The sequence below is a fragment of the Ceratotherium simum genome, chromosome 33 (genome assembly GCF_057802395.1).
Source record: "Ceratotherium simum simum isolate JZ-2026a chromosome 33, ASM5780239v1, whole genome shotgun sequence".
NCBI lineage: Eukaryota > Metazoa > Chordata > Mammalia > Perissodactyla > Rhinocerotidae > Ceratotherium > Ceratotherium simum.
The window spans coordinates 10456689-10480508 of NC_141932.1; the positions used below are offsets into that span (position 1 = coordinate 10456689).

At 53.1% G+C, this 23820-nt stretch overlaps 4 protein-coding genes across 6 annotated transcripts; all 4 read right to left on the reverse strand.

The window, feature by feature from the left end:
- Positions 1 to 328: 328 nt before the first annotated feature.
- On the reverse strand, positions 329 to 2198 carry CLDND2 (claudin domain containing 2). The gene is made up of 4 exons (XM_004443368.3): positions 2030 to 2198; positions 1539 to 1676; positions 915 to 1034; positions 329 to 660 (listed from the first exon to the last, which is right to left on the reverse strand). The coding sequence occupies exons 1-4, from the start codon at positions 2196 to 2198 to the stop codon at positions 587 to 589; spliced, it is 501 nt and encodes a 166-aa protein (XP_004443425.1). The 3' UTR covers positions 329 to 586.
- A 2055-nt stretch (positions 2199 to 4253) lies between these two features.
- NKG7 (natural killer cell granule protein 7) lies at positions 4254 to 5344 on the reverse strand. Of its 2 annotated transcripts, XM_087421247.1 has the most exons (4): positions 5003 to 5342; positions 4771 to 4917; positions 4550 to 4684; positions 4254 to 4460 (listed from the first exon to the last, which is right to left on the reverse strand). In XM_087421247.1, exons 1-4 carry the CDS (start codon positions 5157 to 5159, stop codon positions 4402 to 4404), a joined length of 498 nt encoding a protein of 165 aa, XP_087277373.1. In that variant the 5' UTR covers positions 5160 to 5342; the 3' UTR covers positions 4254 to 4401. The 2 variants fall into 2 exon arrangements, with proteins under 2 accessions (XP_087277373.1, XP_087277372.1); XM_087421246.1 differs by having other exon boundaries at positions 4371 to 4684; positions 5003 to 5344.
- Positions 5345 to 13462: 8118 nt separating this feature from the next.
- Positions 13463 to 19027, reverse strand: LIM2 (lens intrinsic membrane protein 2). Of its 2 annotated transcripts, XM_004443370.3 has the most exons (5): positions 18794 to 19027; positions 18694 to 18760; positions 15297 to 15446; positions 14045 to 14179; positions 13463 to 13820 (listed from the first exon to the last, which is right to left on the reverse strand). In XM_004443370.3, the coding sequence occupies exons 1-5, from the start codon at positions 19025 to 19027 to the stop codon at positions 13759 to 13761; spliced, it is 648 nt and encodes a 215-aa protein (XP_004443427.1). In that variant the 3' UTR covers positions 13463 to 13758. The 2 variants fall into 2 exon arrangements, with proteins under 2 accessions (XP_004443427.1, XP_004443428.1); XM_004443371.2 differs by lacking the exon at positions 18694 to 18760 and having other exon boundaries at positions 18853 to 19027.
- A 952-nt stretch (positions 19028 to 19979) lies between these two features.
- Positions 19980 to 22007, reverse strand: C33H19orf84 (chromosome 33 C19orf84 homolog). The gene is made up of 2 exons (XM_014797558.2): positions 21897 to 22007; positions 19980 to 21221 (listed from the first exon to the last, which is right to left on the reverse strand). Exons 1-2 carry the CDS (start codon positions 21929 to 21931, stop codon positions 20696 to 20698), a joined length of 561 nt encoding a protein of 186 aa, XP_014653044.2. The 5' UTR covers positions 21932 to 22007; the 3' UTR covers positions 19980 to 20695.
- Positions 22008 to 23820: the final 1813 nt, after the last annotated feature.

Genomic DNA, 23820 nt, shown 5'->3' on the forward strand with positions numbered 1-23820 from the left:
GGAGAAGGGGACAGGGCTGTGTGAAGGGGGCGTGACCGGGAACTAGGGGAAAGATCATGCGGGGAAAGGAAGCGGCGGGGAAGTGGAGCTCCTCCCAGTCGTCCTAAACCTTTCCCAAGGCCCTCGGATCTACCCCCTCCTCCAGTTCCCCATCTCCTCCTCGCCTCTCCGAGACGCAGTGTCCGTGTCCCCCACTCTATGAATACGCCTCTACGTCCCCCCATATCGGTCTTCCCTCGTCCGTCTCCACTTTTCCTCCATGTCCGTGTCCCTACATCTTCTCCACGCGCCCATGTCCCTTCCTGACCCCACTCCCCCCCGTCCCCATTCTCCTCCAAACCCGTTTCCCTTGTCCACTCCATGTTCGTGTTTCCACGCCCGTATGCCCCATGTCCCCACGATCCGTGTAGGTTTTGTCCTATGTCCTCCCTGAGCTTCCATGTACCCCTGCGCCCGAGTCCCCGTTCATGTACATGTTCCCACGTCCATTCATGTCGCCCGTGTCCGCGTCCTCACGTCCCCAGACAGGCAGGCGCAGCCGCGGCGGCGGAAGCTAGTCCTTTATTCTGCCCCAGGCAGGCTGCGGTCACAAGCACACGGGGAATCCACTGATGGCATCCGTGCTCTGCACGATCATGTCCGCCAGCAGAAAGCAGAAGCCTGGCAGGGGGGAGCGGAGGGCGAGTGGAGGGTGGGTCCTGGGGCGGATGACCGGGAGGGCCCCGGGGACTGGGCTTTGGGGCTCAAGGGCATCTCTGCGGGGTCTGCGGGAGTCAGGAGTGGAGTGTGCTGGGGAGGCCCTGGGTGGGGGGGGGTCACTGTGGGGTTTCCGGGGAGGGCGGCTGGGGAGTCTCTGCGGGGAGGGGGGATCCTCTAGGCAGTCTCCTCCACCCTCTTCCCACTGTCCAGGTTACCCGCGAGAATAGAGAAGGGTAAGGCCAGCCACCCCAAAAAATAGGACCAGGAGAAGAAGACGTCGTTTTTCCACGCGTTCTTCACCGTGTAGCCTGTCAAGGCGATCAGCAGCAGCAGGCCTGGGCCGCCCCCACCCGCCGGGTGAGCTTGGCCGGGGGGCCGCAACCAGGCCCCACCCAGACCAAGCTCCCCGTCCCTGCTCCGCCGGGACACACCCCCTGCTTCCCCCATCCCTGCTCTACCACGCCACGCCGCCTGCTGCTCCCCCAACCTGCCCTACCAGGCCACGCCCCTTCTCCCCTCCCCATTCCTGCTCCAACAGGCCACGCCCACCGCCCCAGGTCACGCCCCCTTCTGGCCCTCCCCGTCCGTTCTCCACCAAGCCACTTCCCCTTCTTCCCCCACCCCTGCTCTACCACGCCACGCCGCCTGCTGCTCCCCCAACCTGCCCTACCAGGCCACGCCCCTTCTCCCCTCCCCGTCCCTGCTCCAACAGGCCACGCCCACCGCCCCAGCTCCGCCCCTCCTCTGGGTCTCCTGGGCCTCCAGCCGCGACCCCTGGGCCCCGGTCCCGCTCCAACCTCCAAGCCCGCCCTATGCCTGGGGGTCCGCTGCCGTCTCACCGCAGAGGAAGAAGATGGCGCTCGTGGTCCGGCCCCGCGAGTCGCCCTTCTGGCACAGAATCCGCAGCCCCATCACCAAACCCACGACGCCGGAGCCGGCCGCCAGCACCATGCACGCCGCGGTCACCGCCAGCATGGCTGGGGAGAGGGGCCTCGTCAGTCCCGCGCTGGCGCCGCCCCGGCCGCCCCTCCACACACCCACCGGTACGGGGCTGGGAGCAGAGTCAGGGGTTTGCCTGGGCACTTGAAAATTATGTCATGAGGGGCGGTTAATGTCGCGGCAGGGAAGCATGTCCCAAAGTGGAGGTTCGTGGTGGCCTCGGGCACGGAGGGGCAGGAGCATCTGAGACTGGAGTGGAACGGGTCAGAGTGGGGGTGGGGGCGCCGCAGAATGTGTCCAGCTGTTGGGCCAGGCGAGGGGCCCAGCTGTGGTCAGTGCTGGGGGCTGTCTGTCCAGCGTGGGTCTGACATCTGGGCGGGCCGGGCCTCACTCTGGCAGGGGCTGTTGGAGCAGATGCCGGCATTACACTCCTGCCACAGGCCGCTGTGGCCCGCAGGGTAGCGGATCCAGTAGTTGGTGGCGGTGGAGAGAATCGTGAGGACGTTGGCCGAAAAGCCCAGCAAGGTGCCCCCGCTTTGAAGGCTCCGCTTCACCCCCATCCCAGGGAGGCTGCTGCGGAGGGCCGTACACGCAGGATTGGCCAACACCCTCGCGACCCCGGGCCCCTCTCCCCATTCCTTTAAGTCCCTGAGACCCCCTCCCACATGTCCTTCCATCTCCCAGACTCCTACCCCACACCCTTGCCTGGGGCCCTACTTCTGGAGACCAGGAGACCCCCCTCCCTCAAATCCTCCCATGCTCTGGGCCCCTCCCCCAGCACCCGAACTTGGGGACCCCTCCCTTAGGTCCCTCCCAGACCCAAGACCTCCTTTCCCCATGCCCTTGTGTTCCTCCTGGGGACTTTGAGACCTTCTCCTTAGGAACCTCCCAGTCTTCCAGAGACTTCCATCCCCCAGTGGGATGTTCCTTTGGTCTGTCCAGTGCCCTCCCCCCACCCCCACACACACACCTACCGAAATGACTCACACCCAGCTCCCAGGGCCTCTTAGACACAGAGCGCAGAGAGGTGGGGGAAGGGAGACTGGGTCTCTGTGAGGCAGCAGGAGTTCCAGAACCCCCTCTTCGCAGCGGCTGTTTAAAGAGATAACCACCCACCCACCCATACACACATAGACACACACACACATACACACACACACAGAGGCAGCTCTCCTAGCAAAGTGACAGCTGAGAGTCAGATGGCAGCAGGTCTCTGGGAAGCCTGAGGGCCTTGACATGGTAAACCATGACCTTCTAGAAACTTCTCTTCCCTTGACCCCGTAAGCTCTCCTGGTCCCCAGCTCTCTGACTGTGCCCTCCCAGCTCCTGCTCCTCCTCCCTTTACTTCTCAATGCCGGTTTACCTTGAGGCTCCATCCTGTACCTTCTTACCAAGTAAGCCTCCTCACTCCCACAGCTCCAGGGAACCCTGATGCTCTGCTAGCATCCCAAACTCCCTCTCCAGCCCAGGTGTCTCTCTCCTTAGACTGGAGTCCTCATCTGCTCCCGAATGTCTCCCAGACTCCTGACACTGAACCACCTCCCAGCTGAGCTCACCATCTTCCACCAAACCAGGGATGACCCCACCGTCCCACCCAGTTGGTCGGGCCGGACCACTGGGGGCTATCCTTGCTCCCTTCCTTCCTGCTTCTCACCCTACAAAGCCCTTGGATCCCCAAGTCTTGTTCCTCCTGCCCCCCGAACCTTTCTGGCTCCTTCTCTCTTTTCCATCTCATGCCCTGGTCCCAGTCAGGCCTTGTCCTGTCTCACGTCCCACCTGTTGCATTGCCAAGCTCCTCTCTCCCTTCTGGCTTCCTGGCATGCCCCACAGGGGTCTTTCTGGCACCTGGAGCTGACGCTGACTCTCTCCTGCTCACCACCTTCTGCTAGCTCCTCATCACCCTTAGGAGAGAGTAAATTGTGGCGTTAGAGGCCCTGGCTCCCTCCTGCCTCTCTATTCTCATTTTCCTCCACCCCCACATTCTACATTCTGGCCACAAAGCACTGTTTTCCATCACCTAAAAACTTCCAGCCTTTCCACGCCTCCACCTTTGGGTCCCTCTGCCTGGATTACCTTTCCTTGGCCCTTGAGAAGTCCCTAAACAGCCTCTGCCCAGAAAGCTGACCTCCACCCTCTACAACCGGGTCAGTCTTTCTCCCCGCTGCCATCTGGCCTGAATTAACCACCTGCCCGCACCAGACTTGCAGCCCCTGGTGGGCAGGGCCCAGGTCTGATTCACGTCAGCATTCCAACGAGGCCCAGTGGAAAGGATGTGCTCAGGAAAAGCCAGCCACAGAAGTGAATGACTGAATGAAATGAGCAGGGCAGACTAGAGTGATGGCAAGGGTCACAAAATTAGAGAGGGAGCAAGAAGGGAAGAGAGCTAAAGCAAGAAAGACAGGGAAGAAAAGAGAAGGAAGGGCGAAGAAGAGAGATGGAGACAGGGAGAGGGACCCAGGGCAGTGCCTGAGTCCACACTGGTCCCCACAATGGTGGGAGCACCCTGAGGGCAGGCGGGTGGCTCTGACTCCTTCCTGGGTGCCCAGTGTCGACCACCATGGAGCTGGCGTGTGGTTAGCTTATGTCGCGACGGAATTAAGCTCGGAATAACCAGATCTCAGCCAATTTTTGTTCAATGGATGAAGGAACGAAGGGGGCTGGGGAAGGGCTGGGGGTGAGGGCTGGAGGGAGCGTCACGTAATCTGCCAGCTCCATCTTCAGAGAACGGTGCTCCAAACTCGTCCTGCTGTTCTCGCCCTCGGCTCACATGGCTTCATAGCTGGGCAGGGGGGCACGGCAGTGAGCACCCAGGCTCAGGCCAGCTGGGGTGGTAGAGAGAGGTTAGTGCCTGTCCCACCCTGCTCCCTCAGAGCCCCTAGCTGGCCCTCCCGAGCACCTCCCGAGCAGTCACCTGCGCAGAACCAGAGGAGAGCTGAAGCCCAGCCCAGGTAGAAGGACCAGGAGAAGAAGGTCTGGATCTGGGGATGTGGAGGCTGGCTCCACCGCTCGCTGGTGTAGACCACCAGGGCCACCGTTGCGAAGAGGCCTGAGGACAGAGACATGAGAGACTGCTCAGCTCCTCTGCAGGAACTCACCAGTCCCCAGTGCCCAAGGGCAGCCCGGAGCCCTTACCTGCAGCAAAGGCTGTGACAGAGGAGACAAGGGGCCCGCGGCCCGGGGCAGACAGTGAGGGGATGTAGGACAGGACCAGGAAGCTCACAGACACCAAGCCCCCCAGGGCAGCCAGAATGCTGAAGGCCTGCGTCACGTGGATGTAGCCTGCTCAAAGAAGAGACCTCTGAATGCCCGTCCCATCTGGTCATTCCCCCCACCCCGCCCCGCAAGAGCGATCTCTCCCTGTTACCTGCTACTGCGTCCTGATCCGCCTTTGGCCAGAGCCCCGAGTGAGCTGAAGCCTTGGGCCCCATGGCCACGAACCAGTAATCCGTGCTCAGAGCAACCAGGACAGATGTCAGGCCCAGGGAGCCAATGAGCAGGGCCAGGGACCGACAGGGTTCCATGGGGGCCAGCTCTGGGTTTCCAGGTCCTGGGCGATGAAGAGGCTAGTGAACCAGACTCCTGGATCTCTGAGAGAGGAGGAGGCTGTGTCCCGGGACTCCTGGATCTTCTGAGCTCAAGAAAGAGAAGCTGGCAAGCAGTGGGGACGTGTGCTCCTGAAGACTAGGCTGGTTTGGTTTCACCCAGTTCCTGGTAGCTGACGTGTCTCACCCTCCCTTCATGGGTTGCACTGACAACGTCCTTCCCTCCCCAAGGTCATTAGTGTGTAATGGGGAGCACTGAGGGTGTCACATCATCCGTGGTTTAGGTGGTGATTCAGAACTTGCCTCTCTGCCTCAGATTCTATGCGTCCCACCTTAGAGCCCTCAACACCAGAGGGGGCTTCCTGGGAGAGGTGAGAGAGAAGCTTGGGGGCACAGAGGTGGGAGGTGACGAATGAGACCAGAGTGTGAGTTAAATAGGAGGGGAGATGTGGCCAGAGGGGACAGTTGGGGGATGTGTCATACTTTCCTGTGGGTTTTGCTATCTTCCGTTCTAGGAGAGGGGGGGCCCCAACTCGAGGGTCTCCACAAAAAGAAGGGGGCTGGAGAAGGAAAGATCTGGAGGCCTGGGAGAAGAAGGGACAGGTGGATGGGGGGCTCATACTCCTGGATCCCTGCTTGGAGTTATGCCCAGGGCAGGCAAATGGTGGAGAATCACAATTCTAAGTTTGTGGCGAGGAAGACATGCCCACATCCTCATCTGATAAGTGAGTTCACAGACAGCTCTGCTTTGAGCAGGGCCTCCAGTGTGGTGGGCTTCATCATCAGGATCAGAGCCTGCGGGGCGGGTGACACAAGACTGTCAGTGCAGGACCCCCCAGCCCTCCAAGCACGAGCCGCCTCCCCCACCATCAGTTTCTGGGCAACGCACCACCTGTGAGCAGATACAAGGTGAAGGGGCCACAGCCCAGGAAAACTTAACCCCTGTGAAGTAGGGACTGGCCTGGAAGAGGACCTCTGTCGTGAAATCCAACTGAGTCGGCAGTCCCTGGACAGCTGGCGAAAGGGAAAACCAGAGTGACCAAGAGGCTGGGTCTTCTTCCTTTATTGCAGACTCCAATTTGCAGGCCCCCGTCTGTCACCCAGACCCTCACCAGTGGGGTAACTGGCCACGCTGAGAACATGCTCCTGAGGACAGGCTGCCAGAGGTGGATCCAGGTCATGAGCAGCGAGGAGCCAGCACAAAAATGGCTGTGGACATGGCTCCAGTGAGGAGCATCTGGACAGGCTTCAGGAAGTGTGGGTGATGGGGGTGTGGTAAGGGGACAGTCAGAGCACAGAGCCCATCTGTGATCTTGAACCCGTTCCAAACTCAACCCCACCCATAACCCCAGCTTCGATCCCATCCTTAACCCCATCCCTATTCTCCAACCTAACCCCATTCTCATGCCCAAACCAAACGCCATCCTTAACCCCAGCTGCAACCCCAAACTCAACCCTATCCATAAGTCCAGCTCCAACCCCAAAATCAACCCATCCCAATTCCCAAACCTAACCCTATTCTCATTCCCCAACCCAACTTTAAACTCAATCCCATCCCCAACCCCAAACACAACCCATTCCTTAACCCCAGCTCCAACCTCTAATTTAACCCTATCTGCATCCTGCAACCTAACCCCATTCTTATTCACAAACTCAACCCCAAACCCAAACCCATCCTCATCCCTAGACTTAACCCTATCTTCATTCCCATCCCCACACCAGATCACCTTTCCCGTCCCAATTCCAACCCTAGTCCCACCTCACTTCCTTCTTCATACTTCTCCCCAACCCCTGTAATTCCTACCTCACCCCCCCATTTTCATCTTCATCCCACCTCCAGGTCCAAGGCTATATCCCTCTTTCTCGTCTCCCCAAGTCCCACTACCACCACCATCACGCACACACATGCATGCACATACATGACTTGTACCAGGCTCCCGCAGACTTCTGCACACATAGGCATCACAGGCTGACCGTAAACCCAGGTCCTTGGTGGCCCCTGGTGCACACACCTCAAGTCAGTAGGGGCAGACAAAGGCCGCCAGGAAGAACCCCAAGGAGAAGCAGCTGAACACGACATTGAAGAGGGAGTTGTCTCGCAGAACCTCCATCTCTTTCCTTGACAAGATGTGAAGCTCTCCAGAGCCCTCATGTCCCCAGCTCCACCATGCTGTCCCAGTTGTTGGTTCCTTTCAGTCTCTACCAGTCTTGTCCAAGCACTGCAAGTTTTTCCAAATCACCGGGGTCTCCTCCAACGTTCTCCAATTCCTACCAACTTCTGCCAGGCTGAGGGGTTCCTCAGCAACCCCCAACTGCCACAGAACACCTCCAACATCATCACCCCAGGGAAGTTCTGTGGCTCTGCCCAGCCCTGAGGCCTGCCTTGACCACCTGGGGACCTGGTCTCTATTCTATTGTTTTTGTCTTCAGAGCTGAGGTCCCCCCAGTCCCAAGGCCCCACCCTCAGTCTAGAGCACTGTACCCATACCCCCAACCCAATTATCTCCCAGGCCTTCCTGTACTTGGCTTGATCCCAAATGTCTCTCCTTCTGCCACTTCCCATACATTCTCAGACCTCAGGAACTTGAAGGCAGGAACAAGGTTGGATTAATTTGGGGGCCCCCAGCACCCAGCATAGAATCTGGCAAATAGGAGGCCTCTGGAGATATTCAATTCAACCAGCCCCTCTTGTAGTTCAGGCACTAGGTTAGGCCCTGGGGGCACAGTGATGGACAACATACTCGGGACCCTTGCCCTCATTGAGCCTACATTCTATTATAGCAAAGAAATAATGGCTGTTTATTTATTTTTTTTATTTTTTTGAGGAAGATCAGCCCTAAGCTAACATCCGATGCCAATCCTCCTCTTTTTGCTGAGGAAGATTGGCCCTGGGCTAACATCCGTGCCCATCTTTCTCTACTTTATATGGGATGCGGTCACAGCATGTCTTGACAAGCGGTGCGTTGGTGTGCGCCCGGGATCCGAACCCGCAAACCCTGGGCCGCCGAAGCAGAACGCCCACGCTTAACTGTTATGCCACCGGGCTGGCCCCATGATGGCTGTTTATTAACAGTTATGATGGAAAGTGCCATAATTTCCATTGAGGCTCACTCTTACCAATATTTAATGTGGTCTATTTTGATGATAAAAATATATTAAATCTCAATAAATATCAGAGTAGGCCCCAATAAATAATCTAAGTTGATAAATATCATTATCAATTGACCTGAATAAATATTTAGTTTTCAACAGATATTATTTTGAGCGATTACCATGTGCTGGGTGCCACCTTATAAGCACTGAGGATGTAGAGATGACCAAAAGCAGACACAAATTTCTCCCTCAGGGGCACCACCATTCCAGTTGGGGATACAGATAATAAGATAGATGTAAGAAAAATATATAATATGTTTGTGAAAAGTGCTGTGGGGAGGCAAAAGCAGAGAAGAGGGGGAGGGTTGTGATTTTAGATGGGGTCGCCAGAGACACCTCACTGAAAAGGTACCTTTGAAGCAAAGAACTGAAAGACATTTGCGAAGAGTGGTGTAGGCAGAGGTGGGCTCATGCCTGGACAAGCACGGAGGCCAACAAGGCTGGAGCAGAGTGACTGAGGAGCAGAGCAGTAACGTTGACCAAAGAAAGGGTTGGCCTAGCCCAGCTTTTGGGAAGGAACCTCTAAGTCCTTGGAATGCCTGCCTGTTAAGAGTGTCTGTTTACCTGGGGTCCTTGGGCCGCGCCAGATAGTCTATCATGTCAACGTGGTTTATGGTGGGGGCTTTGAAACACACGGTATCAATATGACCCCTGGAGAGGCTGGAGACCAGCCATATGATTTCCCCATGCCTGCAACCCTGACCTGGACACTGGACAATAAGACTGGACACCAAGGCTCAGGTGAGCTTCCCTGGTGGGCAATGTCCTGTGCATATTGTCACACGTTGTCGCTGAGAGAAGTAAGTGCTGTCTGGACACTCCACTGGGAGAGACAACTGGAAACTCATTTCTGATCTCTCCTGGACGCTGCCCTGTGAACCCCATCCTTTTGCTGATTTTAATCTGTACCCTTTTGCTGTAATAAACTGTACCATGAGTGTAATAGCTTTCTTGAGCTCTGAGTCCTTCTAGCAAATCATTGAACCTGAAGCAGGTGTTGAGGAGCCCTGAATTGCAGTGAGTGAGGGAAGATGAGGTCAGAGAGTTAACAGAGTCCAGAACACATGACGCTTCATATGACCTTGATAGACTTCAACTTTTCATCTGAGATGGGAGCCACTGGAGGGCTTAGAGCAGAGGAGTGACTTGATTTGAGTCATGTTTTAACAAAACTCCCTCTCGACGCTGTGTAGAGAATGGACTGCACGGGGCAGGGGGTAGGGAAGGACAGAGGCAGAGCTGGTTAGGAGGCTGTGGCAATAAGCCAGGTGAGAGATGATGGTGGTTTGGACCAGGGTGGTAACTGGATGAGCAAGGCATCAAATTCCAGACACAATTTAAAAGAAGAGCCAACACTATTTGCTGATGAATCAGATGTAGGATGTAAGAGAAGGAAGGCAGCTGAGGATGCTCCCAATGTTTTTGGCTTGAGCAGTTGGAAAAAATGGAGTTGTCATTTACCAAGATGGAGCACACCGTGGGAGGAGCAGATGTGGAGTGTGAGAGATCAGGAATTCAGTGTTAGACACATGAGATGTGAGATGCCTCTTCTTTTCAAGTGGAAATGTGGAGTAAGGAGTTGGAGATATGAGTCTGGAGTTATAAGTATGACATCACTATTATTGCTCGAGGAAGCCCCTATAAATATGATTACTGGAAGAAGCCTCAGTAAATATTTTTACTTAAATAGACCTCAATAAATTATTATTAGAGAAGGCCTCAATTGCCATTATCATTAGAGGAAACTTTATTAATATGGTATTATTTGAGGAGGCCCCAATAAATATTATATCTGGGGAATAAGTCTCTATTAATATAAGTTATTAGTGTTGGGGGAAGAGGGAGAATCTCCCTCTGCCCTTTCCCTTAAGGTTCTTCTGGCTGGCCAAATAATCAACAAGACAGGTTAGCAGGAGAAAATAATACCAAGTTTAATAACATGTATACATGGGAGAAAGCAGGGACACTGCGTTTCTCAACACAATAGCAGAAATTCTCGTCTTAAATATCATTTTCAGCCAATGACAAAGGAGGATTTGGGGGTGGGGGGAGTCAGTTACAGGAGATTACCACTAAAGCACAGTAAACAAGAGTAAGGTTTATTATACAGCCCCAAGGCCTCATCTTCCACATTGATAAGTTACTAGAAATGAGCTCACCCCCCCTTTTTCTCAATACAGAGAGGGAGATACCTTTACAAATGGAGACTTCCCTTGTAAATGATTGTCTGACAACTCCTCGCAGGGCCATCCAAAGAATGTGGCCAGAGAGACAGAACTCCCGATAAGATGGGCTTGTTGGTGCCTTTTCTATTGTAACTGAAGGAAGTAAATTATATTAAAAATTTAAAAGTTAATACCTTAGAGACAGGCACCTCCACACCCTAAGGATTCCTGGTATAAGGGGGAATGTTTATCGATCCTGACTGACTCTATTCATAGAAGACTCACCCTAAACTGTTCGGGGAAAAATTGAGAACAAGAGAGTGCTCCAGAGGGATAAGTTTGGGAGGGTCGGGGTGGAGGGGGTCCAGATGGGGACGCGTGTGTGTAACCTGATAATTGCTTCGCGCCATAGCAATTCGCGCCATAAAATGTAACTGTTTAAATGTTTTAAATTAGCCAATCATGTAAGACCGCGCCAACCTTTTCCCGCTTTATGCTTCCGAATCCTATAAAAGAGCTTGCCCCTTAAGGTTCGGGGTCGACCCCTCTGTCTCCTGCGAGAGATACGTGTCGACCCGGAGCTCCGCTTAATTAAAACCTCGTGCATTTGCATCAAGCTCGGTCTCCTGTGTCTGTGGGTCCGCGCCTTCCCGAGACTGGAGTTGGATTTCCTTTTTGGAATCCTACATAACCTCTATCCTAAATTATCTTTTATAGCAGTCATGATAATAACCCCTTCCTAAAACAGATTTTTTGGTTTTAAATTCTTTTTTTTTTTTTTTTTAAAGCATTTTTTTTTTTTTTAAAGATTTTGTTTATTTTATTTTTTCCCCCCAAAGCCCCAGTGGATAGTTGTGTGTCATAGCTGCACATCCTTCTAGTTGCTGTATGTGGGACTCGGCCTCAGGATGAACGGAGAAGTGGTGCCTCGACGCGCACCCGGGATCCGAACCCGGGCCACTAGCATCGCAGCGCGCGCACTTAACCACCAAGCCACAGGGCCGGCCCGGGTTTTAAATTCTTTAGGCAGTTTGGGAGGGGAAACTCAAATATTTTTCCTGAGCTCTCTGAGTCCTTATTGTCTTCAGCTCGAAATAATCCGCATACCAGAGTGGTGCTTCCTGGGGCAGCTTGCCCTGAGCACCATCATTAGCATAGGCTGTAATAAATATTCTTATTATTAGAATCAGCCTTGCTAAATAGCCTTATTATTTTATGATAGACATCAGTAACTCTCATGGCACTTGGCATCAGTTTATTGAATGAACTAATGAATGAGTGAATGAAGAGAATGTCAAGCTCGTGAATGGTGTGTGAAGAGGCAGTTTCAGGAGTAGATGCAGGTCAGAATTCTGGTGTTTCTAGTTGGAGGGGCCCATCCCGGGAGGGGAGAGGAGGCTGGGAGCTCTGACTGGAGGCGGCGTGAGGACTGTTGTTTTATCACAGGTCTTTTCATGTATCCTATTATCCTACTGTGATACTATGATTTATAATAAGAAATATATGTTTGGTCTTTGTCCCCATTTCTGGCAGATTTCCTAAAACCCTTGGAATTTCCTAACTGATGAGGGCCATCAAGGGGTCTTGTTATGTTAATGAAGTGACTTTAGGGAAGCACCTAAGGTTGGGGGCTGGTTGCCAGGGGAACCAGCCACGTGATTAGAGGGCTGGAACTTTCAGTCCTACCGCCTGACCTCCAGGGAGGGGAGAGGACCTGGAGGTTGAATCAGTCCATGGTCAAAGATTTAATCAATCCTGCCTGTGTAATCAAACCTCCATAAAAAGTCAAAAAGATGGGATTCAGAGAACTTCCAGGTTGGTGATGTGGGAGATCAAAATTGGCCACCCCAAAATATGTCTCTTTACCTTGATTATTTTCTCTGAAGGACATCTGACATCCCCTACTGCCTAAAGGAATTTAACTCTGGGTCTGGACAGACCGGCAGGGTCCTTGTTAAGCCCATTCTTATCAAAGTTCTGTTTACCGAACATTTACATTTCTAAAGCTATCTCCTTCTGTGTGCTGGGAAGACCTTATCTCTGGAAACTCTTTATCAGTACGGAAGGAGAGGACTTAAATCTGCAAACCCTTGATTACTGTGCTTTCTGGTAATCTCTCATAGCTGTCTCCTTCCCCACCCCCAACATCATCCTTTGTCTTTATCTAAATCTATTTAAGGTGAAAACCTCCGCCATTTGTTGAGAAATTCAGTTTTCCTGGTTTCTCCCATGTCTACATGTTATTAAACCTTGTTTGATTTTTCTCCTGCTATTGGGTCTCATGTCAATTTAATCTGTAGCCCAGCCAGGGAGGACCCAGAGTGGGTAGAGGATACTCTTCTTCCCTCCTTCAGTGAACACATGGAGGTTTGAGGAGATTGGTCTGCTCGGAGAGCATGGAAGCTCTGAGCCCTTTCCCCATACCTCACCTTGTGCATCTCTTCCAACTGGCTGTTCCTGAGTTATAATATCCTTTTATAGTACAAGTGATCTAGTAAGTAAAATGTTTCTCTGAGTTCTGTGAGCTCCTCTAGCAAATTAATCAAAACCAAGGAAGGGGTTGTGGGAACCTCTGATCTATAGCTGATTGGTCAGAAGCACCGGTGACAACCTGGACTTGTGGTTGGCATCTGAAGTGGGGGTGGGGGACAGTCTTGTAAGACTGAGCCCTTAACCTGTGGGATGTGACACTCTCTCCAGGTAGATAGTGTCAGAACTGAGTTAACTGCTGGTGGTGTGGGGAAAAAACACACATACACGTTGGAATCGGTATCAGAACTGGACCTACACGTCAGTTTCCTAGAAGTTGAACTGTAGTTAATCCCTGGATGGGGACTACGTGATTTGTCTCTGTCCCATCCCTCTGGACCTGAACAGGCTGGGTTGCCATAATACGACCACCCCCCACCCCATCCACCACACTCCCACCTGTTTCTCTCCACCTCAGCCCCTCAGGGACCACACTTTAGTAGTTTCACATCAGTTTTATTAGCTTCCAAAAAGTCACTCTAATGCATATTCCATTTCTCTAACACGCTCCCTGATGGGTGGGGCCTTGGATCCTCTCAACTGCCTCCCACCAGGCCCCATTCTTCCTCTTTCCCTCTTGGGACACAAGAGTCAGGGTCCCCCACCCAGGGTCCAGGACCGGGCCCCCTCATGCCCCCAGGAACCAGGATTTCAGCCTCTAGACCCTCCCCCTCCTCTTCAGTGACCTCATTATAACTTCCAGATGAAGGTGGATGCGGGACACTTTGGGCTCAGCGGGGAGTGGACAGACGCCGACATTCATGCATCCGGTAGGCACACATGTAGAAAATACCTACAAGAGAAGAGATCCCAATGGATCCTCCCGAAGCCCTCCAGGCCCCTGCTCCCACCCCAATCCCCGCCCCACCACTCCCTGCCTCCCTGGGTGTCCGTAGGGCTGGAGCGTACCTTCAGGCTTAGTGCTCCCGCCCACGTGAGACACCCCGTCATCTTGCCCTCTGGAGTGCTGCCCGCTCTGCCACAGACACTGACCTTCCCACCCCCAAGCCCCCGTACCTGCGAAAAAGGTCATGAGCAGGGCCACCCAGCCCACGATGTAAGACCAGGAAAAGCGCCAGTCCCCGAAGCGGCGACCAAGGAAGCTGACGGTGACGCCAGTGTACATGGCCAAGGCCAACAGGACGAAAAAGGCTGGGGAGAGAGGGTGGGCAGTGTGGCTGGGCTGGGCTTGGAGGAGGGGGTGGGAGTGAGACTGAGGAAGGGGTAGGGGCGGGGTGGGTATGAGTAGGAATGAGGGTGAGGATGGGGGTTGAGTTGAAAGTGAGTCAAGAAGAGTGGGGAGTAGGTTGGGTGGGGATGGGGCAGGGATGGGCAGAGTAGTGCTGGGTCATAAAGACTCTGACTGGTCTTTGTCTCTCCTTCCCGGGAAGGAGACTCTAAATCCTCGGAATTTCCTGAGTAATGGGAGTGTCTTTGTTATTCTTGAGCCTCTGGGATCACACCTGAGTTTATACTGGTGAGCTGAGATGACTCAGGATGGGAGCTGGTCACCAGAAAGACCAACAGTGAGAACAGAAGATTAGGGCTTTGAGCCACTGCATGTCAGCCCAACTCTGGGGAGAGGTTGGGAGCTGGAGATTGAGTCCAATCACGTGGCCAATGATTCACTCAATCGTGCCTCTGTAATGAAACTCCAATAGAAACTCGGGATGCCAAAGTGCACTGGGGCTTCCTGGTTGGTGAACACATCAATGTGCATCCCGTGATTCCACAGGGAGAGGGCATGGAAGCTCTGTGTTCACACCGTCTCAGGCTTCACCCTGTGCATCTCTTTATCTGGCAGGTGCTGAGTTGTGTCCTTTATAATAAAACTAATTGTAAGTGTAGTGCTTTCCTGAGTTCTGTGAGCTGTTGTAGAAAATTTTTGAACCTGAATGGGTCCTGGGAGCCCCTGAATCTGTAGCCAGTTGGTCAAAAGTACAGATGGCCTGGGGACCCCACTTGCAGCTGAAGTAGGGGCAGCCTTAGGAACCAAACCGTGCCCTTAAACCTGTGGGGTCTGACGCCAACTCTGGGTGGTTGGTGCCGGAATTGAATTGCAGCACACCAGCTGGCGTCAGAATAGGCTGGAATAAGAAATGGTCTTGGAGTCGGTGTTGGGGATGGGGATGGGATTAGGGTGGGGAAGGAGTTGAGAGCGAGGAAGAGTCCGGGATGAGAGTGGTGTGGGGGTAGAGATGGATTGGGGTTGGAGTTGGGCAGGGAGTTGGGAGTGGGGAGACAGGTAGGGGTAGGGGAGTCCACTCACTGGAGGCAAAAAACATGATGCCTGCGGAGAAGGGCCGGGAGAGGCGGGCGAAGGAGGGCTGCTGAGCCAAGGCCAGGATGCCCATGATGATGCCGGAGGTGGCACACAGGGAGGACAGGATCATGAAGGCCCGGGTGGCGTTCCAGTATGCTGTGGGAGCACCCCACGGTCATTCTCCTGCCTCCTCTGTACTCAGCGGTGAATGCTGCTACCTCTGAGGGCCCGAGTGCCTTTCCTCTCCACATCCCTGACCCAGATCCTCTTTCACCTTTCTGCAAACACCCTCCTCTTCACCTGGCAAACTCCTATTCATCCCTCAAAGCCCAGCTCCCAAGTCCCCTCCTCTAGGAAGCATCCCTTCACCCCCCAGGCATCATCTTTACTCCTTACTATGGGTTAGGATTCTTTTTCTGTCTCCCCCTCCAGCCTGATTGCTCCCTGAGGACAGGAAATGGGTTGATTCTATGTGGAGAAATGTTTGTTGTATGAATGAATGAGTGAATGAATGAATGAATGCTGATTCCCTATATCCTCCTGCTATTCACTTTCTATCCTCTCTCCCATGCTCTCATTTCCTTCATACCACTTGCCCATATCCTATTTATTTTTAACTTGTTTATCATCTCTGTCTCTTCCCATCGAGAGGAGAGCTCTATGAGGACAGGGCTTTTCTTTCTCATTCTCAGCTATATCTCCAGCACCTGGCACATAATAGATGGTTAATAAACATGCTGAATGAATGGAGATGCCCTAGGAGCAATAATCATGGTCTCATCTTCCAATTAGCAACTGCCCAGTATGTGCCAGTCTCGCTTCACACATATAATCCTATTGGTTTCTTCCAAGAGCCCTATGCTGTAGGCGCTATTTTTATCCCCATATTTCAGGAGAAGAAACAGGCTCAGAGAGCTGAAGCAGTTTGCCCAAGGTCCCATAATTAGTGGTGGGACTGGCATTAAAACTCAAGTTCCAAAGCCCTCGTTCTTGATTCTGTTCCTCGGAGCACCTTGGATGGAGCTCGCATCCTACCACTGAAAAGTAAACAGTCTCAGATCTTTGCAAAATGCAGTCTTTTGTCTTGTGCCAGCCTCAGTGAGAAAAATTCCTGGCTACTTCTCGATAGATGTTGTTATGGGTTGAACTGTCTCTTCTCCCACCTCCAAATTCATATGTTGGAGTTCTAACCCCCAGTGCCTAGAATATGACCTTATTTGGAAATACGGTCTTTGCAGATGTAATTAGTTAAGATGAGGTCACACTGGAGTAGAGTGGGCCCCTAACCCAATATGACTGGTGTCCTTACAAAAAGGGGAAATTTGGACACAAACGTGCAAACGGAGAGAACCCCATATGAACATGAAGGCAGAGATCAGGGTGATGCACCTACGAGCCAAGGAACACCAAAGACTGACACCCAACCATCAGAAGCGAGGAGAGGGGCCTGGAACACGTTCTTTCTCAGAACCCTCAGAAGGAACCAACCCTGCCAACACCTGGATGTTAGATTTCCGGCCTCTAGAACTGTGAGACAGTAAATTTCTGTTTAAACCACCCAATATGTGGTGCTATGTTATGGTAGCCCCAACAAAACTAACAGATGCCTCTGCGTATTTAAAAGTCTGGAGGACTTACAGGGTATGTTGTAGCCTATTTGTTTCCTACAGGTGTCATGCAGGGGCGGAAAACAGAAATGCTTCTGAGGACTGGTGACAGCTGCACATGAGGACAAGACGTGCTGGGAGACACCAGGCTGCGGTGGGGGCTGCGGTGGGCGCTGCAGTGGGCGCTGTGGTGAACGGGACACGTATGTCCCATGTACCAATGAGCGATTATTGCCTCCCAGCTCCATCTTTAGAGAAAACTTTTCCTATTCAAGTCACTCTGTGGTTTCTGTCTCCTGAAGAGGCCCCGACTGGTACACCCATTTTGAAGGGGACAGCTCGTCTCATACTCAGCTGACCACTGTGGACCTGGAGGAGGACATGCGGAATTGGCTTTTCCAAAAAGAGCTGCAAGTCCACATTTTTATGTAAAATCTCCAGATCTTTTAATACTGGCAACGACTTCAGAAACTTTAAAAACGCTCTGCATACATGTCTTTGGCTGGGTCTGGTCTCTGGAAAGCAAGTTCAGGATTCCTGCTCTAGTTTTGGTGGGCAGATTACAATTGATGAGCAAATTAAGCCAGCTGTTTGGACAAATACCCAAGAATCAGTTGGGATGAGATACGTCCCTGAGGTTCCCGGTTTTGATGTCAAATGAACCTGAAGACCTCCACCACCCTCCCTCTCTCCCCCACCTCCAGCAGAGATAAGACAGAGAGGTGACTCAGAGCTGTCCCCAGGGGAGAGGGGGCCCCAGTCTGAAGCAGGAGAAAAGGTCGGTTGAAATGAGACAAAGGAGACAGCCAGAAATGAAATGGGTGCGTGATGTCAGGTAGACTGGGCTCCGAAGCTGGTGGCCCAAGGCAAGCCTTTCCACCTCTCCCTGCCTCAGTTTATTGCTCCGGCAAACGGGCATCCTGCTGCAACTCCTTCAGGGCAGGTTCAGTGAGACTGGGTGGGTGAAACCTCCCGGCATGGGCCTGTCATGTTGTCATGTTGCGGGGCTCAGGGAGCGTTGGCTCCTCCTCCCAAACCCCCCCTCAAGACAATGTGTGGCTTTTTGAGGTCAAGTCTCATCGTGTCTTATTCATAGACACAAGGCAACTCCCTCTAAGTGTTGTTGGGAGACTAAAGGGAGTTAATCCAGGTAAAGCACTTAGAATATCATGTAGCACACAACACTCAATAAATGCCACGTATTACTATTATCATGACTGCTACTATTATTGGATATATAATATGTAATATACTATATATTATTAATTTAATATATTATATAATGTATTTTGTATAATGTATTATATAATATAGTATATATCTCTACGTATCTCTTTCCATATACATGTATGTATATACATACAAATATATACATATATGGAAAGAGATACGTAGAGATATATAGTATATATATATTATTATTATATAGATTGCAAGAGCCCTATACTGTAAGTACTATATTTATCCCCATTTTTACAATATATCTTGTAGTATATACATATATATTACATGGCCAGGCACACAGTAAGTATTAAAAAAATATCTCATCCAGTATTTAGCAAATTTAGGGTCCGTATTGCTTCTGTCTGCCCCAGCACCGAAGGTAGCTCTTGATACATAGTAGATATTTAGAAAATCCTGTTCTGACAACCTCAGCCCCAAATGTTGTACCTGACATCTATTTCCTGCCAGGAAATGTCACCTCTCTACTTAAGCTCTAAGTCAATACATTCTGTAATTGTAGTACTAGAAAAAAATACTGAAATCCCAATTCTGCCCCTTCCACGCTGAGTGACCTTGGGCTGGTCCCTTTCCCTCTCTGAGCCATAAGGTTCTCCATCTGCAAAACAGGTGGCCCTTCAGCTGTGAGGTTCTGCCCCGTGGGAAGGTTCTGACCCCTGACCTGTGGGGGCTCTGACCCCAGGCATGGCCCAGACCCTGCCCCAGAGCCTCACCGATGCTGTCCGTCTGCAGGTAGCACTTGCTGCCCAGGCAATACCGCCACAGGCCCTGGTGGGCCAAGGACCCCGACAGCCGGTACTGCATCCAGTGGTCTGTCGCTGTGGACACCACCAGGAGGATGGTCCCCACCCAGGCACAGAAGAGGCCACCACCCATGAAGCTGTACATGGTGATCTGTGGGGAAGGAGAGAGAAGGGTCAGGTCCTGGGTCCTGGCAGAGGAGGGGACTGGGGGTGCCTGTACCTGAGTGGGAAGGAGCTGGATACCAGGTCCCTGGGAGAGGAAGGAGCTGGAGGACAGAACTCCTGGGTCCTGCGGGAGGAGTGGACTGGAGTCCTGGACTCCTAGTCTGAGGGAGAAGGGGACTGCGGGCCTGGACTCCTGGGTCCTGGGAGAGGAAGGAGTTGGGGGCCTGGACTCCTGGGTTCTGGGGGAGGAGGGGACTGGGGGCCCAGACTCCTTGGTCCTAGGCGGGTACGGGGCTAGAAGTCCGCACTCCTGAGTCTGAAGGAGAAGGGACTGAGGACCTAGACCCCTGGGTCCTGGGGGAGAAAGGGGCTGGGGGCCTAGGCTTCCAGGTCCTAAGCCAGGAGGGGGCTGGGCGTTGGGACACCAAGTCCTTGGGGGAGGACGGGGTTGGGGGCTTGGACTCTTGGGTCCTAGGTGAGGAGGGGGCTAGAGGCTGGGACACCACCAGGTCCCCAGGGAGACGAAGGAGCTAGAGGAATGGACCCTTAGGCCTGGGGAGGGGGAGCCCACAGGTCCCATGCCTGATCCCTACCTGAGTGGCAGAGCTTGCCCCGAGCCCTCTGCCTGCCTCGGCCCCTCTGTGCACACTGAGCTGAGCCAGGTCGCTGGCCTCTCTGCTCCCTGGATCCCCCAAATCCCTTAAGCCTCCCCATACAATGGCCCCGCATCCCAGCAGCTTCCAGCAGGCAGAAGTGCAGTGGTGGCAGAGGCCCCAGCTGGAATTCGCTGAAGTAGGGATCCAGGCCCTCCCTCCCCGCAGCCCCTGGCCCCACTGGCTTCTCTCTGTGACCCTCCCAATGACCCTACCCCCCTACCCCAGTTCACAGGCCTTGCTCACAGCACACTGGGTTAGCCTGAGCTGTATAAGCACACACAGAGACACAAGACATAGGGACAGTCATCTATTTATTGTTCACCCAGGGCCCCCCAAGGGTAGGAAACAGGGTGGGTGCTGCAGGTGTCTGGATATGTTGAACAATGGGGTTCTTTGCAGGGTGGGGTCACAGGACATGTCACAGTTGGGGCTGGGACAGGAAGGAGGTTGAGGACGAGATGAGGCTGGCTGGGTTTGAAGATGGGCTGGGTTTGGGGTGAAACTAAGGATGAGGACCGGCTTGGCCTGAGGTAGGTGGGGAATGAGGAGCGTTAGGGTGGAGTTGGGGACAGGAATGGGGATGAAGGGAATTGGGAATAGGGTGCTGAGAGGCAGCATGGGCTGGGGGTTGCAGAAGGAGGTGGGAATGGCTTTGGGGTTGGGGATGGGGTTAGAGGAGCCCTGGGGGTGAGAATGAGGGTGGGGTTGTCACTGTAGCTGGGGATGGTGTTGGGAATGGGGAGAGCCATGCGTTTGGGCCTGGGTATGAGGTTCAGGGTTTTTTCTAGCTTGGGATCCTAAGTCAGGTCCAGGTTTCACCAGGTGACTTGCAGGCCCCACTCCTGAGGCCGTGGTTTTGGGGAAGAGGGATGGGAACAGGATGCTTGTTGGGGTAGCTCTGACAGGGCTGGAGTCACCCTGGGTTCCAGGACAATCCTTCTGGTGATCTGAGGGGCCCTCTCCAGAGCCCAGGGTGCTGGACCCTCAGGGTCCTAGTACTCTGCCTCCCAGTCCTCAGCAGCAGATGGCATGTCCAGGGGTGTCTCCGGACCTCGGGCTTCTCTCTTCCCATCCTGGGCAGGCGGTGTTGGTGGTGAGGGCGGCATCATTCGTGGGGTCTTGGGGCCAGCCCCAGAGTCCCCCACCCAGCTCCTCTCTGGCTGCTCAGCCCTCCCAGGTCTCCATCGCTGCTGGCCCTGGCCCCGGCCTGGCCTGCGCCAGACTTCCCACCCGCCGCGTCCCTGGCATGGCCTCTTGGTGGTGCCAGGCCGGGTGCAGCATGCCTGCTGGGAGCAGGGGCAGGAGGGCAAGGACTGCTGAAGGCTGTAGGCCCCCAGCAGGGCGCTGTGCAGGAGGTAGGAGAGGGCATCCAGGCGGATGGGGACGGTGACAGACGACAGGCTCTCGGGGAGCCCCAGGTGGGCTGGGTCTGGCGTGCCCAGGAGAGAAGGTGACAGGGCTGGGAAAGGTGCAGGGGGCCACGACTCAGGCCCAGGTGACGGCAGGGGTAGGTTGTTCCTAGAATGACAAAGGACAGGTCAGCGGGTCTCACCACCTGCATATGTCTTTCCTTACAGCAGCCTGGCTGTTTCTCTGCCCCTCCTGGGAGTCCATTTCTCTCCGTTCTCAGTTCTGCGTCTGCCTCTGACTTCCTCACCCCCTTCTCTCTCTCTCTCTCTTCCTCTCTCTGTTTCCTCCCTTCTCTCTTTACAGAGAGACAGACAGCTCTGCCAGAGCTCCAGCATCAGACAGAACTCAGTTCTGATTCCTCACTCACGGTGTGTCTCTGGGCTAATCACTTATCCATTCCGAACCTTAATTTTTCACCTCAAAAGATGGCTTTTGGTGGTACCAAAGGTGTATATTAAAGGGCTGAGTCTGGGAAGCATTCAGTAAATGTGGACAATTATCATTGTTTCTCTAGCCCTACAGCTGTTCCTGGCATCTGCAAATCTCCTGGTTCTTGAAATTTCTCTGTGTTCCACGAATATCTGTTTCCAGCTCTCCCCTCATTTCTAAGTATCTCGCTCAACTCTGTCACCAAGACCCTCCAAGATTCTGTTCCTCTGCAATGATACCTGAGACTTTTGTTTTTTATACTCTCTGGGTCTGTTGAACTCTCTCTCTGATTCTCTCTGTCCCCTCGTCTTTCTGGGTCTCTGGCCTCCCCCAAGGAGGTCTTGAGTCTCTCACCCCTCAGGCCCAGTCCCTTCCTTTTGCTGTTCCATCTCCACAGGGGTCTCTGAAGTCTCTTCCAGCACCTTCCCCTTGAATTCTCCCGGGCCCACGCAGGCGGGGAAGGGTCCAGAAGAAAGTGGGCAGGACTTTGTCAGAAACGGGGCGTGGCCCGCGGGGCGGCTCACGAGGATCTAATTACTTAACTCCACCCATCTCAGGTCACGGCCCCCTCCTCCCTCAGACCCAGGGGTCCGGGCCCCCAGGCCCCTCCTCCCTTAGACCCGGGACTCTGGGCCCCCAGCCCCTCCTCTCTGGAAAGGAATGAGCTAATAGGAGAGGGATAGGTACATTTTTTTAAATAAATTTTTTATTTTGGAAGACTTATATTTAAAGAAAAGTTACACAGAGAGCATTCCGAAATACTCCTCCCCCAGCTTCCCCTCGTGTTATCTTCTTACGTCGTTGTGGTACATTTGTCACAACTGTGAAACCGACCTGACTCTTAACTAAACTCTAGACTATTTGGATTTTACCGGTTTTTACACGAATGTCCTCTTTTTTTTTTTCTGTTCCAGAATCCATGGCAGGATACCAATTAGTCCTCCCATCTCTTTAGCCTCCTCTGGTCTGCAGCAGCTTCTCAGTCTTTCCTTGCTTTTCACAACCTTTACAGTTTTGAGGGATACTAGTCAGTTATTTTATAAGATAGAGGTCTATTTTAATTAATAATTCTAATTTATTTAATCTTCATTTCACAGATGATCAAACTGTGCCTCAGAGAGGCTAAGTAAGTTACTCAAGGTCACGGAGCGTATATGAGGCGAAACTGGGATTTGAACCCCCGGGCAGCTTGGCTCCAGAGTGTGCGCTCTAAGATGTATTTTGGAGGACGAACCATCAGGACTTGCTGCAGGCCTGCTGGGGGCGGGGAATGGGGAATGATGCAAAGTTTTCAGCCCGAGCAGAGCCTTTGAGTATGAATTTTCTCCCGACAAGGTCACAACATCCCACTTGAAGGATGCGAAACCCCAGATACTAGCTTTCACTTTCTGAGTTCTCTCCAGTCCAGGCCTGTGCTGGATGATGCTGGTGACACTAATGATGCAGAACCAGTACCTGCCCTCGAAGGGCTCTCAGTCTTGAGGGGTGGGGAACAGACAGAGACGGACAGTAACATTCTAGGGTGCCCATAGCTGGGACACAGGGAGGGACAGAAAGGGGGGGGGACCATGATGAGGGGACAGGACGTTGCCTGCAGGCAAGGGCGGGGAGGGGAGACCCCTTTGTTGGATGGCCTTTGGGCCAAGTTCAGAGTGAGTGGGTGTTGGATGCATAAGAAATGTTGTGAGCAAAGGCCAGGTGGCTGGAATCTAGAGATTTTTATAAGGAAGGGGCGCTTTTCTATCCTAACGACTATGATTAGGATCCGGGTCTCATTCATCGCTTAAGTCGTCTCCCAAAGAGGCGGCTTAGGTCGATACAGGGCTCGGAAACCAGGGTTCAAATCCCCGCTCTGCTACTTACAAGTGCGTGACCTAGACCAAGCTGCTTAAGCTTTTTGAGTCTCTTTTTCTTCTGGAGGTAGCGCTTACTGCTCAATTCTAGCGTAATGAGATTGCTTCCGTTTTTGTTCTGTCATTGTTTCTTCTATTCCTGCGATTAGGGTCCGACCTCATCAGTCACGATGTACCTGGCCCTTTAAGACTCTCCCCCGCCACGCTAGGAGGTCGAAGGCGGGATCTTGCGTCTCTAAGGAAATACCCTTGCTCCAGCTTCCAAGATTGACAGGCAAGTTCTGAAAAGTGACCAATCAACTTCTGCGTCTGGGGGGGGCGGGGAGCGAAGCTTGTGATTCGCAGAGGAACCCGGGAGGCCGTTGGTTTGAGCCCCGCCCACTTCGTGTAACGTATCTTTGCGCGAAACATCATCGTCGGCTCTG

Coding starts and splice junctions, on each gene's coding strand:
- CLDND2 (XM_004443368.3), bottom strand. CDS start 2,198: ATGGGGGTGAAGCGGAGCCTTCAAAGCGGGGGCACCTTGCTGGGCTTT. Junction 1,035..1,538: donor CGCCATCTTCTTCCTCTGCG/GTGAGACGGCAG, acceptor GGGGCGGCCCAG/GCCTGCTGCTGCTGATCGCC. Junction 661..914: donor ACCCTTCTCTATTCTCGCGG/GTAACCTGGACA, acceptor CCCCCCTGCCAG/GCTTCTGCTTTCTGCTGGCG.
- NKG7 (XM_087421246.1), bottom strand. CDS start 5,159: ATGGAACCCTGTCGGTCCCTGGCCCTGCTCATTGGCTCCCTGGGCCTG. Junction 4,918..5,002: donor GGATCAGGACGCAGTAGCAG/GTAACAGGGAGA, acceptor TTCTTTGAGCAG/GCTACATCCACGTGACGCAG. Junction 4,685..4,770: donor TGTCACAGCCTTTGCTGCAG/GTAAGGGCTCCG, acceptor CTCTGTCCTCAG/GCCTCTTCGCAACGGTGGCC.
- LIM2 (XM_004443370.3), bottom strand. CDS start 19,027: ATGTACAGCTTCATGGGTGGTGGCCTCTTCTGTGCCTGGGTGGGGACC. Junction 18,761..18,793: donor AGAGCCCCCACAGGTCAGGG/GTCAGAACCTTC, acceptor AGAACCTCACAG/CTGAAGGGCCACCTGTTTTG. Junction 14,180..15,296: donor CATCATGTTTTTTGCCTCCA/GTGAGTGGACTC, acceptor CTCTCTCCCCAG/CCTTTTTCGTCCTGTTGGCC.
- C33H19orf84 (XM_014797558.2), bottom strand. CDS start 21,931: ATGGAACAGCAAAAGGAAGGGACTGGGCCTGAGGG. Junction 21,222..21,896: donor GAAGGGACTGGGCCTGAGGG/GTGAGAGACTCA, acceptor TTGTCATTCTAG/GAACAACCTACCCCTGCCGT.